Raw genomic sequence first — 12,371 nt, forward strand, 5'->3', positions numbered from 1 at the left:
TGGACAGTGCAGTAAAGGGAGGGAAAGAATTACTGAAAGATCTCCCACCCGATAATGTCCTCCTTTTGTCATTTTCTTAGGAAGGCAAAGTAAAAGACGAGAAGGGCGTGCGAGTAGGAGAGAGGGAGGATTCAATTCCTCCTGAATACAGGCTTAAAGAGGACAAATCCAAAACCCTGCCTGCTCCTGAACCTGAGGTGAGACTGGGACACATCCTCCTGTAAGCCACACTGTAAGCTGCTTCATCTTATCTCACAGCACAAGCTCTGTGATCAAGGTGCAGTTGGAATTGTTTTGTTCTTACATATGATGTACACATGTGAAATGAACCCAGCAGTAACTGTGTGATATTTGATTAGATTTGATTTGATTTATTCATTCAAGCATGTAAAACAGTTGATATGTCAACACATGTAATTTCACACATATCCAACAATAATAATCCAATATCAGTTTACTTATACCTAGTACATGCTTGAACGGAGTAGGAAGAAGTTAGACTTATCTAGTCCTACCCCATGACATCATCTTACAACTTTTAAGTCCTAAGCAATATCTCTACATAAATAATTATCCTCTACACCACACAAGTAATATACTACAGAATTATTACAGTGTTAACATTCTACATAATTACATTCATAGATAATTATCTTCTACAGTTTTACACCACTTATGGAAATACAGAATCTTTTTTTGGTTGTACGTATAGCATGAATTTTAAAATTTAACTGACCCCTTAAATTATATCCCCCTTCCCTTTCATTAAATAGTTTTTAAATTCCACCAGGTAATAAATTGTTCCTGGCTTTATACATAAACACAGCAGTCTTATATCCATGTTGACTGGTCCTTCACTCTCTCTGTCCTCCTGCAGCCCAAGATGGACAACAGCGAGGCTCTGGACATTTTGTCTGGAGACTTCATGACCTCCTCAGCAGCTCCTGCCATCCAGGCTCCTCCTATCACCCCCTCATCTGCTCCTGCACAGGTACGCTCGGGATCTGAGACTGTTGCCTCCACTGCTGCCCCGAAAGTGCAGTCTGCTGCTTGTGTTCCCACAGCATGAATTTTAAAATTTAACTGACCCCTTAAATTGTATCCCCTTCCCTTTCATTAAATAACTTTTGAATTCCACCAGGTAATAAATTTTTCCTGGCTTTATACATAAACACAGCAGTCTTATATCCATGTTGACTGGTCCTTCACTCTCCCTGTCCTCCTGCAGCCCAAGATGGACAACAGCGAGGCTCTGGACATTTTGTCTGGAGACTTCGTGACCTCCTCAGCAGCTCCTGCTGTCCAGGCTCCTCTTGTCACTCCCTCATCTGCTCCTGTACAGGTACGCTCGGGCTCTATACCCGGTAACCGTTACCTTGCCTGACTAATATCTCATCTAGTAACGTCTTTGTTGCTTGTTGTAGAAAGCGGCTGCAGTGCCCCCTAAAGCTGTGAGCCCTGCTCCTCCTGCTGATAAGAAAACCGAGGCAGCTGGAGTTTCAGCTTCCACTGCTAAGGTACAGTGCAGCAAGCTCACATGTCCTTTCCTGCAAGCATCCCTTGACAGGTCAGATCTCCGCTCATGGTGATAGGTTGTCCTGCTGTAGATAACCCTTTCTCACAGATTTAAACAGCATCTGAATTGTGGCAGTAAAATAGTTTTTTTTTTTTTGACACAATTTTCCACCAACATCACAGCATCTCTTCTCAGAGTCGCACCTCGATCAAATCAAACCATACAAACATCATGCACATAATGACGCCATCGGGCTAACTTTCATTCTTTTACAGTGGTAGCGCGATTTCACTGTGTCAGTCAAGGATAAACTTCCATTAATCTGGACATCATTGAAAATAAGACAAAATCTGATCCCTTACTGAAGCGTGCATGGCAGCTTGCTTGTCGATGGACTGGAAACTAATGAGCTGAACTTACTGTAGGGAACCATCTCAAACGTGCATGCAAAGAGAAAATGTCAGATTTTTTCAAGAGCCTTCTCATTTAATTTATTTATTATTTTAATTGTAGAACCAACTATTTTTATCTGGACTGCCTTCCTTCCTTTTCCCAGTGTTAAAACCTCCAGCACTATTTCCACTGTTCTTTTTCACCCCACAAATATTCATTCCAATATTTTCAAAACGAGCCATTAATTGTCACTATAAGCTAATTTAAAAATGATTACTTCAGTTAAAAAAATGTATATAAGCATAGACACATACATTGGAAAAGACCGGTATGATTCTTTAAAGTGATATGATCACTTTCCAGTGCAGCTCAGTTAGGTTATTACTATATACTAATAATACTAGATTTTTATGTAAAGGTTTTGTTACCTGTGTTGTCTTGTGTAGAAAGTTCAGTCCTCTGCAGCGCCCCCTGCGCCTCCCGTTGATAAGAAAGGCAAAGCAGAGAAAGTCGCTTCTGGAAAGGATGCCACTAAGACTACACCCAAAGCTGAGGTGAGAAGATTTACAGATGTTGTAACCTGTTTTGTTTCTGTCCTGTTTCACCAGCTCTGTTTACTTCTATTTGTGGAAGAGAATTGTTACTTCAGTAATTTAAATGTATGATGGACCAGTAGGACACACACTGTTCTCTTCTCAGGATGACTCCATGTCTCTGGATGCTCTCGATATGCTTGGTGACACACTTCCAGCAGACAAACCAAAACCCGAAGCTCCCAAACTCAGACCCGAGGACATCGTCTCGGTATGGTCACAAATGCACACACATTCTGCTGCTTTTTCATGTGATATGTACACATTGACATGGTGGCTATACAGTACATTAGCCCTCAGTGTGGTGTTAGCAGACACCCGTTATAAAGTGACATTTCAGGAAGGTAAAAATTCATGGTTTCTCTCACTCCTAAAATCAGTATTATGATAAAACCATAACAAACGATGACAGAGTGAGCCATAATTACACGGCAATCCTCTTTTGTTTATTTCTGTGTGTGTATTAATTAATGGGTTTTTCTGTGTGATTGTTCCTAAATATAAGATTCTTTTCGTTTTCACAGGAGGATAAACTGAAGAAGGAGAAGGGCGTGCGAGTAGGAGAGAGAGACGACTCAATTGCTCCTGAATACAGGCTTAAAGAGGACAAATCCAAAACCCTGCCTGCTCCTGAACTTGAGGTGAGACTTACATCCTCCTGTAAGCCACACTGTAAGCTGCTTCATCTTATCTCACAGCACAAGCTCTGTGATCAAGGTGCAGTTGGAATTGTTTTGTTCTTACATATGATGTACACATGTGAAATGAACCCAGCAGTAACTGTGTGATATAGACTGGCCCTTCACTCTCTCTCTCCTCCTGCAGCCCAAGATGGACAACAGCGAGGCTCTGGACATTTTGTCTGGAGACTTCGTGACCTCCTCAGCAGCTCCTGCCGTCCAGGCTCCTCCTATCACCCCCTTATCTGCTCCTGCACAGGTACGCTCGGGATCTGAGACTGTTACATCCACCGCTGCCCCGAAAGTGCAGTCTGCTGCTTGTGTTCCCACAGAAACTGCCCCGCAGGTGAACAATTACAACTCAAGCCTTTTTCAACTACTTGGACTCTCTAAAACCCTGTAGTTACACCAAATTCTTTTTGTCTGTGTTCACTCAGCTGGAAGCAGGAGCAGACGTTGCCCTGGATGCTCTGTCGGACACCTTGAAGGATATCGCACCCGCACCTCAGCCCGCTCCAGTTCCTGCCAAAGACATTGTCAAGGTACCCTGCATGCTTTAGCAGCATAGGGGAGAACATTTTCAAGTTTCCAGAGAGCTCAGAAAACACAGTGTGAAAGTCCTGATTTGTTTGGGTGTCACAGGAGAAAAAGGCTGTTGAAGAGAAGCTGGTTAAGGCAGGAGAGAGAGACGACTCGCTGCCACCAGAGTATCGACCCACTGAGGAAGATATCAAGGTAAAGTAACCACTATGTTTGTACAGTATGAATAGTTTCTGTTTTAGTGTTGCAACACGTGACTGATAAAATTATTGACCCTGTATGATTTAGTTTTTATATTTCTGGATAAGAGACTCTCTGAGCAAAGCGATCTGTGTTTACATGGACACAGTTTTGACAGCCCTGTATGTAGTAGTAGTAGTAGTAGTACGTGTAACTTTACTGTGTGTCTGTTTCTTTTAAAAGAAAATGGCAGAAGCAAAGGCCAAAGCAGCCGCGGCACCCAAAGAGGCAAGTACTTCACAGAACACAGTAATGATACAGTGATACAACAATGCAGCGTGCTGACAGAGACTTTAACTTCCTGTCTTTTTCTTCCCTGTAGAAGACAATGGATGACGATACAGCCTTGGACTTGCTGTCCGGTGATTTCTCTGCTCCTGCCAAGTCCACTGCACCAGTCGCACCTTCTGCCGGCACAACAAAGCCGAAACCTCCTGAGCAGGGCTCGGACGCCAAATCAGACAAATCAAAGGTAAAAAGATCTGAGATGAGAATGTCAGATAGCACCATAAGACGATGATACAAATAGAGGAACAAATGCAAATCCACCATGAGCTGTCAGACTCCCACAACGATCTTTTATTGACTTGACAGTTCATAAGTACAGTATGATAGCAGATAAAGATGCACAAAATGCTCACAAAGGAGTCTACAGAAACACATTGGAGAAAGAAAGTTATGTCAGAAACTCCAACAAATAGTACACGGTGAAGAACTTACTGGCTGCACTTGGAATTCGTGTGTGTGTGTACTACACACACTTTAAGAAGAACTGTGTGCTCAGTAGAACTGATGTAACAGACATTTTTGTCTGTTGCACCTCTAATAGCTGATGTTACACACTTTTACTTGTCCTTGTTGCCTGGTGCCCTTTGTTTACTAGTGTTTACTGTATCACTGGTCACCACAACAGCATTGTGAAGCTGTTGAGTCTAACCACAGTGTCAACTTTATTACAGGGCAAGAGCAAGTCAAAGTCTAATGTAAGCAATTTGCCAGCTGCATGAAGACCTAAGACTAAATGACACTGTGCACATATAACTGAGCCAAAGTCTCCATCAGTGGAGCCTGCACAAAGCTGCATGATATGCCCTCTCCTCTCACTGCTGTGCCTGACTTCCCAAAATAACTCTATTAAATCTGTATAAATACTGCACAGGTGCTGCTACTAGTGCGCTACGTATTTTTTTTTTAAACTTTGACCTTGTATTTCAGAAACATCATGCAGATCAGCCACCTGCCACTGACCAGCGACCAGCTCAGCTAAGCTCAGATGTCGTGGTAACATCCAAAAAGCAGGGGGGCAAGAGCTAGAGCGCCTGGTAAAGTTTGTTCTTGTCTTTTGCAAAAATGTCCCTGCCAAAAGCTGCAACATGTTCAACATGACAAGGCCCAGGCCTTTCCACTGACTGCTCACTGTGTTGTTGCAGGTTGTTGGTGCAGTTTGTCCTCAAGACCACAGGGGCTCATCAGTGCAGGAGCTGCTCTCTGGATAACTATTCTATTTTTTTAAATCATCAAGAATGTATATTGGCTGCAAGACAAACATAGACATAACACTCAGCACACACACAAATACACACAGACACACATGTGCATCACCTTTCTTGCTCGGTTTTACACGTATTCAAAGATGACAAACTTTTGGTTTCTGTCTCTCAAGAAAATGAAAGGAAGATATGGAAACAGGATGGATGTAAAAAATGCATGAAGAACAGAGAAAGAAAGGAGGGAAAGTGTTAGGAGGAGAGGAGCTGACACGTTTTTGGTTTTGCTGGTTGGTGTGCTGAGGGAAGGAAGGCGTTGCTCATCAGACTCCTGCATGTACATATCAGCTGGCAGTTTCTAGTTTTTCCAATGATACACTAATATCACAACACACAGGCGGTCGAGCCTGGTTGGAGCAGTGATGAGTGTCAGCTTGCGTGGAATAAGAGCAGACTGGGTGTGTAAAATCGGGATGTTTGTGCAATCTGATGTACACAGAGAAGCCAAGTTTCCTGTCATCATGTGGTCGTATGCAATTAAGACACTAGTTTATAATTAGTTTGCTTCTATTTTTGGACAGAATAGTTTACAATATTGCATATGTGGAGGATTTTCAGGGGTGTTCAGCTTAGTTCTGTATCTAAGAGCGTCTTGCAAATGACTTTGATTTTTTTGTAGAGGAATATGTCTACAGAAGGATCTTTTTATGCATTTGGCCTTGTAGCAAAAATAAATTACTGGTGTCCAGAAGTGCACTTATTGAACCAAGGTGGTGACATGCTTGTAAACTACCCTTTTGTGTACTGTAAAAAAAAAATATTTTTGCTTGATAGAAGGTAACACTGTATAATTTTAACAGTTGTCAATAATCACAATATTTTCCCCAAGTTTTTTCATGTCAGGGTTTGTGTGGGTGAGTCATGCAGATATATTGGAATACCAATTAAAAAAAATTAGAGTGGTGTTACATGTGGAGTCTGATTTTTTTTGGTATGTGCCTAAAATGAGAGAAGTTGCCATGAATAGGTGTAAAACAGCTAAATAATGGAGGAAAGTTTTCCTACAGGTGCAAGGGAGTGTGTATGTGCCAAACCGAACAGAATCTAAGTGCTTTTCTCTACTCCTGACATAGTGGTTTTTCACTCTGCGTACATGTGTAACAGCCCACTTCCTTTTGACTTCGGGGGGCTTACAACAAAAATGTCTTTCTGTACGCCAAGACCCTGAATGACTAGTGGGGGTGCAAATGATTGTTTGGTGTGAAAAAAAAATAAAAGACATAAATAAAGGCAAATGCAATTCATTGCAGCCAAGACAGAATTCTTGTTTTGAGTGGTATATTTTATTCACAAAATATTCAGTGGGATAATTCTAAAATACCGGTTGTTCATTTTTAAATAGTTGTCAAATATTAATTTGAAACAAATTTAAATGAAAAGTAGTGCTGCTATGAAGGAATAAAGAAAAAAAACCTCAACTAAATAAATGTTTTAAAAGCTTTTAGCATTTCAAGAAATATCAGCAAATTATGGTCTTAACTGTGCTAAATTGCTTAACTTTTGTCTTGAGGGATAGTACTGTAATTAAAGTCACAGATCAATGTAGGTTAGACACACTGAAAAAAGTAAGCGGTGAAAAAGGTAAAGGCATAGATTGTAAATGAACTTTATAGAAAAGCAAAATGAATTCTATTTGCAAATGTTAGGAAAAGTAACAAATTAGCACGCTGAATTCTAATATTCTCAGGAATTAAACAGTTTATCAACATTCATGGGGATCAGATTTTTTATTCAAGTTATTTAATTACAAGAATTCGATCTGAATGTGACAGCACAGCGTCATCAGTCGTCGAATTGCAGTGCAGTTAATGACAATGAAAAGATTTGATGCACTAAATAAACACATTTTCTGTCAATCACTGATTTAGGTTGGCGGTAAGTAATTCCCCATGAAGTTGCCATTAAACTGTAAATGAAATAAATTTTTGTAGAAATAACGTTGTAAAATAATTGCAGTTTAAAGAACAATCAGTGAAGCAGTACCATTTGGATTAAACATGCACGTTGGTCATCAGTTTTCCAGGAGGCTGGGTCCGTGGCCTGCACAACATAAGCAAGGTAAATTAATATTTAAATAAGCAGCTCATCACAGTAGAAGCAAAAAGGAAATGGGGCCACTGAGGTCTCACTCTGCATTATCTGGGAATTTGTGAGAACAGTAAAAAAACAAAAAAGGTATACATTGGATATTTAAGTGGCTGATTTCAGTGTTTAGATGTTACAACTTTTACAAGATGTGATACATTTAAATAAAAGAATTCAGTATTGTACTTATGGATGCTCAGAAAAGGCTTAAGCCGTATTAGGGTCTCCATAAATTAAAAACAAAAAACATTTTTATGAACAAGTAATTTACCAGTAATTTCCAAGAAGACTACTAGAATAAAATGCAATTTGGTACTAGTTAAGGGAAAATGGATGCAAAGCTTTGACAGTAATTTGAGTGATAGTTTAATTATAGTAGCTAACTTTATGAGCTACTGTTGTTTCAGAGGAATTCCCTTGAAATAACTGATTGTTGAAAATATCACTGAACAGCCAACTAAATAAATACATATGAAAAAACTAACTAGAAAAATTTGGCAAAACATATCTTTTGAGATCTGTGGAGAGGTGAGAGGACTTACAGCCCAAAATAGAAAGATAATGCTGAACTAACAGATAAATAACTTACTTTCTGTTATGATGGTGTGGGCATCTCCGTGTTCTTACGTCTACGGCAAATCAAGAGTGTTATTTTCAAATTACATATTCACCGTACGTCACCCGTATTTAAATCAAGAAAAGCAAAAAAAAAACAAAAAACTGCCTGTAAAATTCAGGGTGGGGGGGCACATATAGACATTTAACAGCATATTACCCTTTCAGTAAAATGAGATGTAACTGGGTACATGACGGCTGCTCTTTTAGGTTTACAATATCAGGTGGACTTACGGTTGCAGTACAAGGTGGTGATGATGAGCAGCAGCAGCAAAAGGCCACAGCTCCCAGCAAGTGGGCCCAGTATAAGCGGATTACAAAGCAACTCAGGACTGGTTTCCGCTGCAAGAAATGTGTTCGTTTAGCCCATTTCTCATCAGAGCATCATAAACATTTTCTCTACAGGAAGTGTTCATAGTTTTAATGCGCAGTTAACATTTACCTTGCGAGTGGCTGTTGTCACAAACACAGGCCGTGGTGGTTGTGGGGAGACTTGGCTTGGTCGTCGTCGGGGCTGGTGGTGGTTTTGTGGGGTCTGCATCTTTTTCTGAACAAAAAGGACAGTTGATAGAAAACGTTGCTGAAAGCCATCCTTTGTGTCAGGATTAGAGCAGATGTATAAAACACCACTCACCTCCAACCAGTCGGGTCATGTCGCCAAATTTCAGTTCGTTACTTTTAATAGCAGCACAGCTGTACACGCCACTGTCACGGGTTTTGTCAAAGGATTTCAAAGTTAGGGTTGACTGTGAAATCTTTGAGTTACTGAAGTATGAATAGCAGGAGCCTGATGACTTCGGGATGCCAGTGTTACTGAAAGATGCAATGAATTCCATGCCGGATTTGTCCAGGACTCGAAACCAGACGATCATACTCCCCGCCTCAGGAGGCTTGCATGTGATATCGACATCTTGGTTCTCTATTATAATTTTCTCCTCAGATCCAAGAGTCAATTCTAAAATGTAAAAAAATTAGCATTAGAATTATATTTGGTCTGTTTTCAGGTACCCAAAAGCAGAAAACACCTTAACAAGGCAGTGAATAGACTTAGGAGCGCTTAGCAAGCAAATGTTTATTTTTATAGCAAAAGTACGTTTTAAGACAAGAACAAAAGACCACAAGATCAGAAGTCGACCGGCTATCATGCGGAAGGCTATTCCACAATTTGGGACCTGCCATCAAAAATGCTCGGTTGCCAGCATAGATCAAACTTACCCATATAAAACACCAGAATCAGAATCCACTTTTGGTTCATTATAAATCTTGTCGACAAGAAAAGCTGCTAAACAGGTCTTTGTGATGCTTGATGGAGCCTACCAGGAGATTATGCAGTGAGATATCAAACCACGCCCCACCTGTAACCCCCTTCTCTGCTGTATCAAATGAGATCATTGCTGTGGAGCGTTGCAGAGACCTCCTGCAACACAGTCGTGGTCTGCAAAATGTTTTGAAGTAGAGCCTACTGATCTACATTTTCACTCCTCTACCTCTGTGTAGAAGCACTGAACAGCATGACTTCATCAATAAGCTGCTGTACACAAACTCAGTAGTGAGCAGTATGTGGGCTGAAAAGGATGTGGTAGCCACACAGTACATGTTAAATCTGTCACAGCTTACTTTACACAAACTACACTTTTGTTACCATCAATTTATTGCATCGATTTTAGCATAAGTTAGTAACATTTCATGTAAAATGTTTGTGTGACATTTTAATCACTTACTCTGGGCTAGTTTGTGTCAATTTTAAGTGTTTTAACTACTTGTGACCAAAAGGAAGGGTTGGAGGCCCGATGCCACCTTAAATTCCCACTACACCACTGAACAAAAGCAGGTCTACCTCTAATAGGGAAACCCCACCAACCACCACCTGCGCCCGTGCCACTACAAGCCAAGAGAAGCACAGGTTATTGCAAATCAAGGTGAACATAAATTCACCACATGCAAGTGCAGGGAGAGAGTAGCCCTAAATTCCTACTCAAGTCAGTACCACCTTACTCCAGCAGCTGACTACAAAATATTAAATAAAAGTAACAGAAGTTGTTTGCGTTTGAATGATGTAGTGCAACAATACAAGGCCCACATAGAGCCTGAAAAAGGTCTATATAAAAGAACCGATATTCTAGAATAATAAATGGCTATTGGGATACAAGTAATTGAGTTTAGTCTAGGCAAGTAAAACCAGGGAGTCAAACAAACTACATGAGACTAACTCTGTATTGCGCTGAGCAGAACACTGGAACATGCAACAGTGCTGGACCACAAAGTAACCACAAAAACATACAGTAGTTAAAAGTATATTTCTGAATAAAGGTATTAAAGTCGACTTAAAGCACAGTTTATATCCTAAAATGTGCATCTCTTGTGGGTGGACTTGGTGTGGGCATCCAGTTAGTCTACAGACAAACAACACAGTTATTGTGCTACATATAAAAGCACAGCTTTATTTGGAATAAGAAAACACATCAGCATACCTGACAACCGCACAGGAAGAGGAAAACCCATCTTACAAGTGTGAACAGCTCATGCTGTTCATCTCGCCAAGATTCAGCTTCACACAGGTCAAGGTCACCTGCCTGATGGGAGGGCTTCCTGAGACTGACAGCTACAAACGGAGGAGCTTCCAGAGGCTGAAGGTTACCTGTCACAATACTGTTATGGTAGTTATAGCTTCTCAGTGGACACCACTGAAGTAAATCTGTCCAACTGTAGCAACACCTCAACTGATTTAAAGTATAACAGAGGGATGCCAAATGAAGTTTCATCCATGTTGCATAGCTAAGAAAACCAAATGCCTCATGTCAAACCATGTTAACATGCAGTGTTACATCACTGCAGCGAGGTAAATATTTTAACTGCTAGATGGCAGCAACAACAGGATTTATAGTGCTGACTGTTTTTAAGCAATAAATTGATACCGGCAACCATGACATTAGGTGATGTCAGAGGAGGTATTTTACCAAATGGCGCCCCCAAGGGGTGGCTGGGGGGGCGCTATAGCCTCCATCCAAAATTCACTGCCCCACTCCACACACACACACACGACAAACCCCAGTCATTTTAATTATTTGCAACGTAAGCACCTAAAAATCTGACATACATTTAAGATATTACACATTTGAGTTGAGTTTTGAAAGAAGAGAAATCATTTTTGTACATGATTTTTACATAAAACTACTGAAATGGAGTGCCATGTTTGTTGTTATTCAGTTGTATAAATCACTCAAATTATAAAAGTAATAAACAAATTGAGTATGAAATCTGATGTGTTTCTGACATTTTAGCCTCCGTAATTCATTATTTTATTCTATAGAAAACACATACAAAATTAAAGCCACTTGTAGAATTTTTAGCCACCTAGAGTCGACATTTAAAGGTTATGATTAAAAATGGAAAATAGTTGCAAATAATATGCAATAAGATGCAATGGACATAAGTGAAACCTTTGAGTCACAGCTTATTGGCCGCACCATTTAGATTTATCCTAATTACACTGAAATTTCTCCATTGAGGGATCAATAAAGTACCTACCTACCTACGTCAGTCCAGTTCTTATTCTATTCTATTTTTATTCTACTTTATTTTAGTTCCTAAACGTTATGGCACCCAATACTAGGTGAGAGAGAAACGGTATTTTGATTTTCTGTATGTCCTGCACATATGGTGAATTGACAATAAAATCCTGGAACCTTGAACCATTATTATCAGCTAATAATGAATATTTGAACACTTAATTTTATGGTTGATGATGCTTTTGGAATAAAAAATTAATGATTACTTGGTTGATCCCATGTGAATATCATAAACTGTTTATGCTCACATGAGATCAGCCAAGGAATTAAACAGTAGGCAATTTATTTTACACCATAACATAGTATATTTACCTTTCTATTAACTATCCATCCATTTTCCTCCGCTTATCCGGGACCGGGTCGCGGGGGCAGCAGTCTAAGCAAAGATGCCCAGACTTCCCTCTCTCCAGACCCTTCCTCCAGCTCCTCCGGGGGAATGCCAAGGCGTTCCCAGGCCAGCCAAGAGACATAGTCCCTCCAGCGTGTCCTGGGTCTTCCCCGGGGCCTCCTCCCAGTGGGACATGCCTGGAACATCTCCCTAGGAAGGCGCCCAGGAGGCATCCGAAACAGATGCCCGAGCCACCTCAGCTGGC

At 40.5% G+C, this 12,371-nt stretch overlaps 2 protein-coding genes across 27 annotated transcripts in view; one reads left to right on the top strand and one right to left on the bottom strand.

Annotated features, from left to right (window-relative positions):
- cast (calpastatin) overlaps nt 1-6,770 on the top strand; it is a 35,317-nt gene extending 28,547 nt beyond the window's left edge. For 25 of the 26 annotated variants that reach the window (XM_020592755.1, XM_020592738.1, XM_020592746.1 and 22 more), the window contains 15 exons: nt 81-197; nt 878-991; nt 1,229-1,342; nt 1,425-1,517; nt 2,356-2,463; nt 2,609-2,713; nt 3,027-3,143; nt 3,328-3,528; nt 3,620-3,724; nt 3,825-3,917; nt 4,146-4,190; nt 4,285-4,434; nt 4,922-4,945; nt 5,178-5,284; nt 5,393-6,770. In XM_020592755.1, coding sequence (XP_020448411.1) covers nt 81-197; nt 878-991; nt 1,229-1,342; nt 1,425-1,517; nt 2,356-2,463; nt 2,609-2,713; nt 3,027-3,143; nt 3,328-3,528; nt 3,620-3,724; nt 3,825-3,917; nt 4,146-4,190; nt 4,285-4,434; nt 4,922-4,945; nt 5,178-5,276 — 1,485 coding nt within the window. In that variant the 3' untranslated portion in view covers nt 5,277-5,284; nt 5,393-6,770. The remainder of the gene's footprint in view (nt 1-80; nt 198-877; nt 992-1,228; nt 1,343-1,424; nt 1,518-2,355; nt 2,464-2,608; nt 2,714-3,026; nt 3,144-3,327; nt 3,529-3,619; nt 3,725-3,824; nt 3,918-4,145; nt 4,191-4,284; nt 4,435-4,921; nt 4,946-5,177; nt 5,285-5,392) is intronic. The other variant, XM_020592739.1, reaches the window with a different exon arrangement.
- Nucleotides 6,771-6,899: 129 nt separating this feature from the next.
- Nucleotides 6,900-9,509, bottom strand: cd8a (CD8a molecule). Its single transcript, XM_020593042.1, has 6 exons — nt 9,425-9,509; nt 8,844-9,164; nt 8,652-8,756; nt 8,444-8,551; nt 8,184-8,223; nt 6,900-7,549 (listed from the first exon to the last, which is right to left on the bottom strand). The coding sequence occupies exons 1-6, from the start codon at nt 9,462-9,464 to the stop codon at nt 7,501-7,503; spliced, it is 663 nt and encodes a 220-aa protein (XP_020448698.1). The 5' UTR covers nt 9,465-9,509; the 3' UTR covers nt 6,900-7,500.
- Nucleotides 9,510-12,371: the final 2,862 nt, after the last annotated feature.

Source organism: Monopterus albus, unplaced genomic scaffold, assembly GCF_001952655.1.
Source record: "Monopterus albus unplaced genomic scaffold, M_albus_1.0 scaffold18.1, whole genome shotgun sequence".
Classification (NCBI taxonomy): domain Eukaryota; kingdom Metazoa; phylum Chordata; class Actinopteri; order Synbranchiformes; family Synbranchidae; genus Monopterus; species Monopterus albus.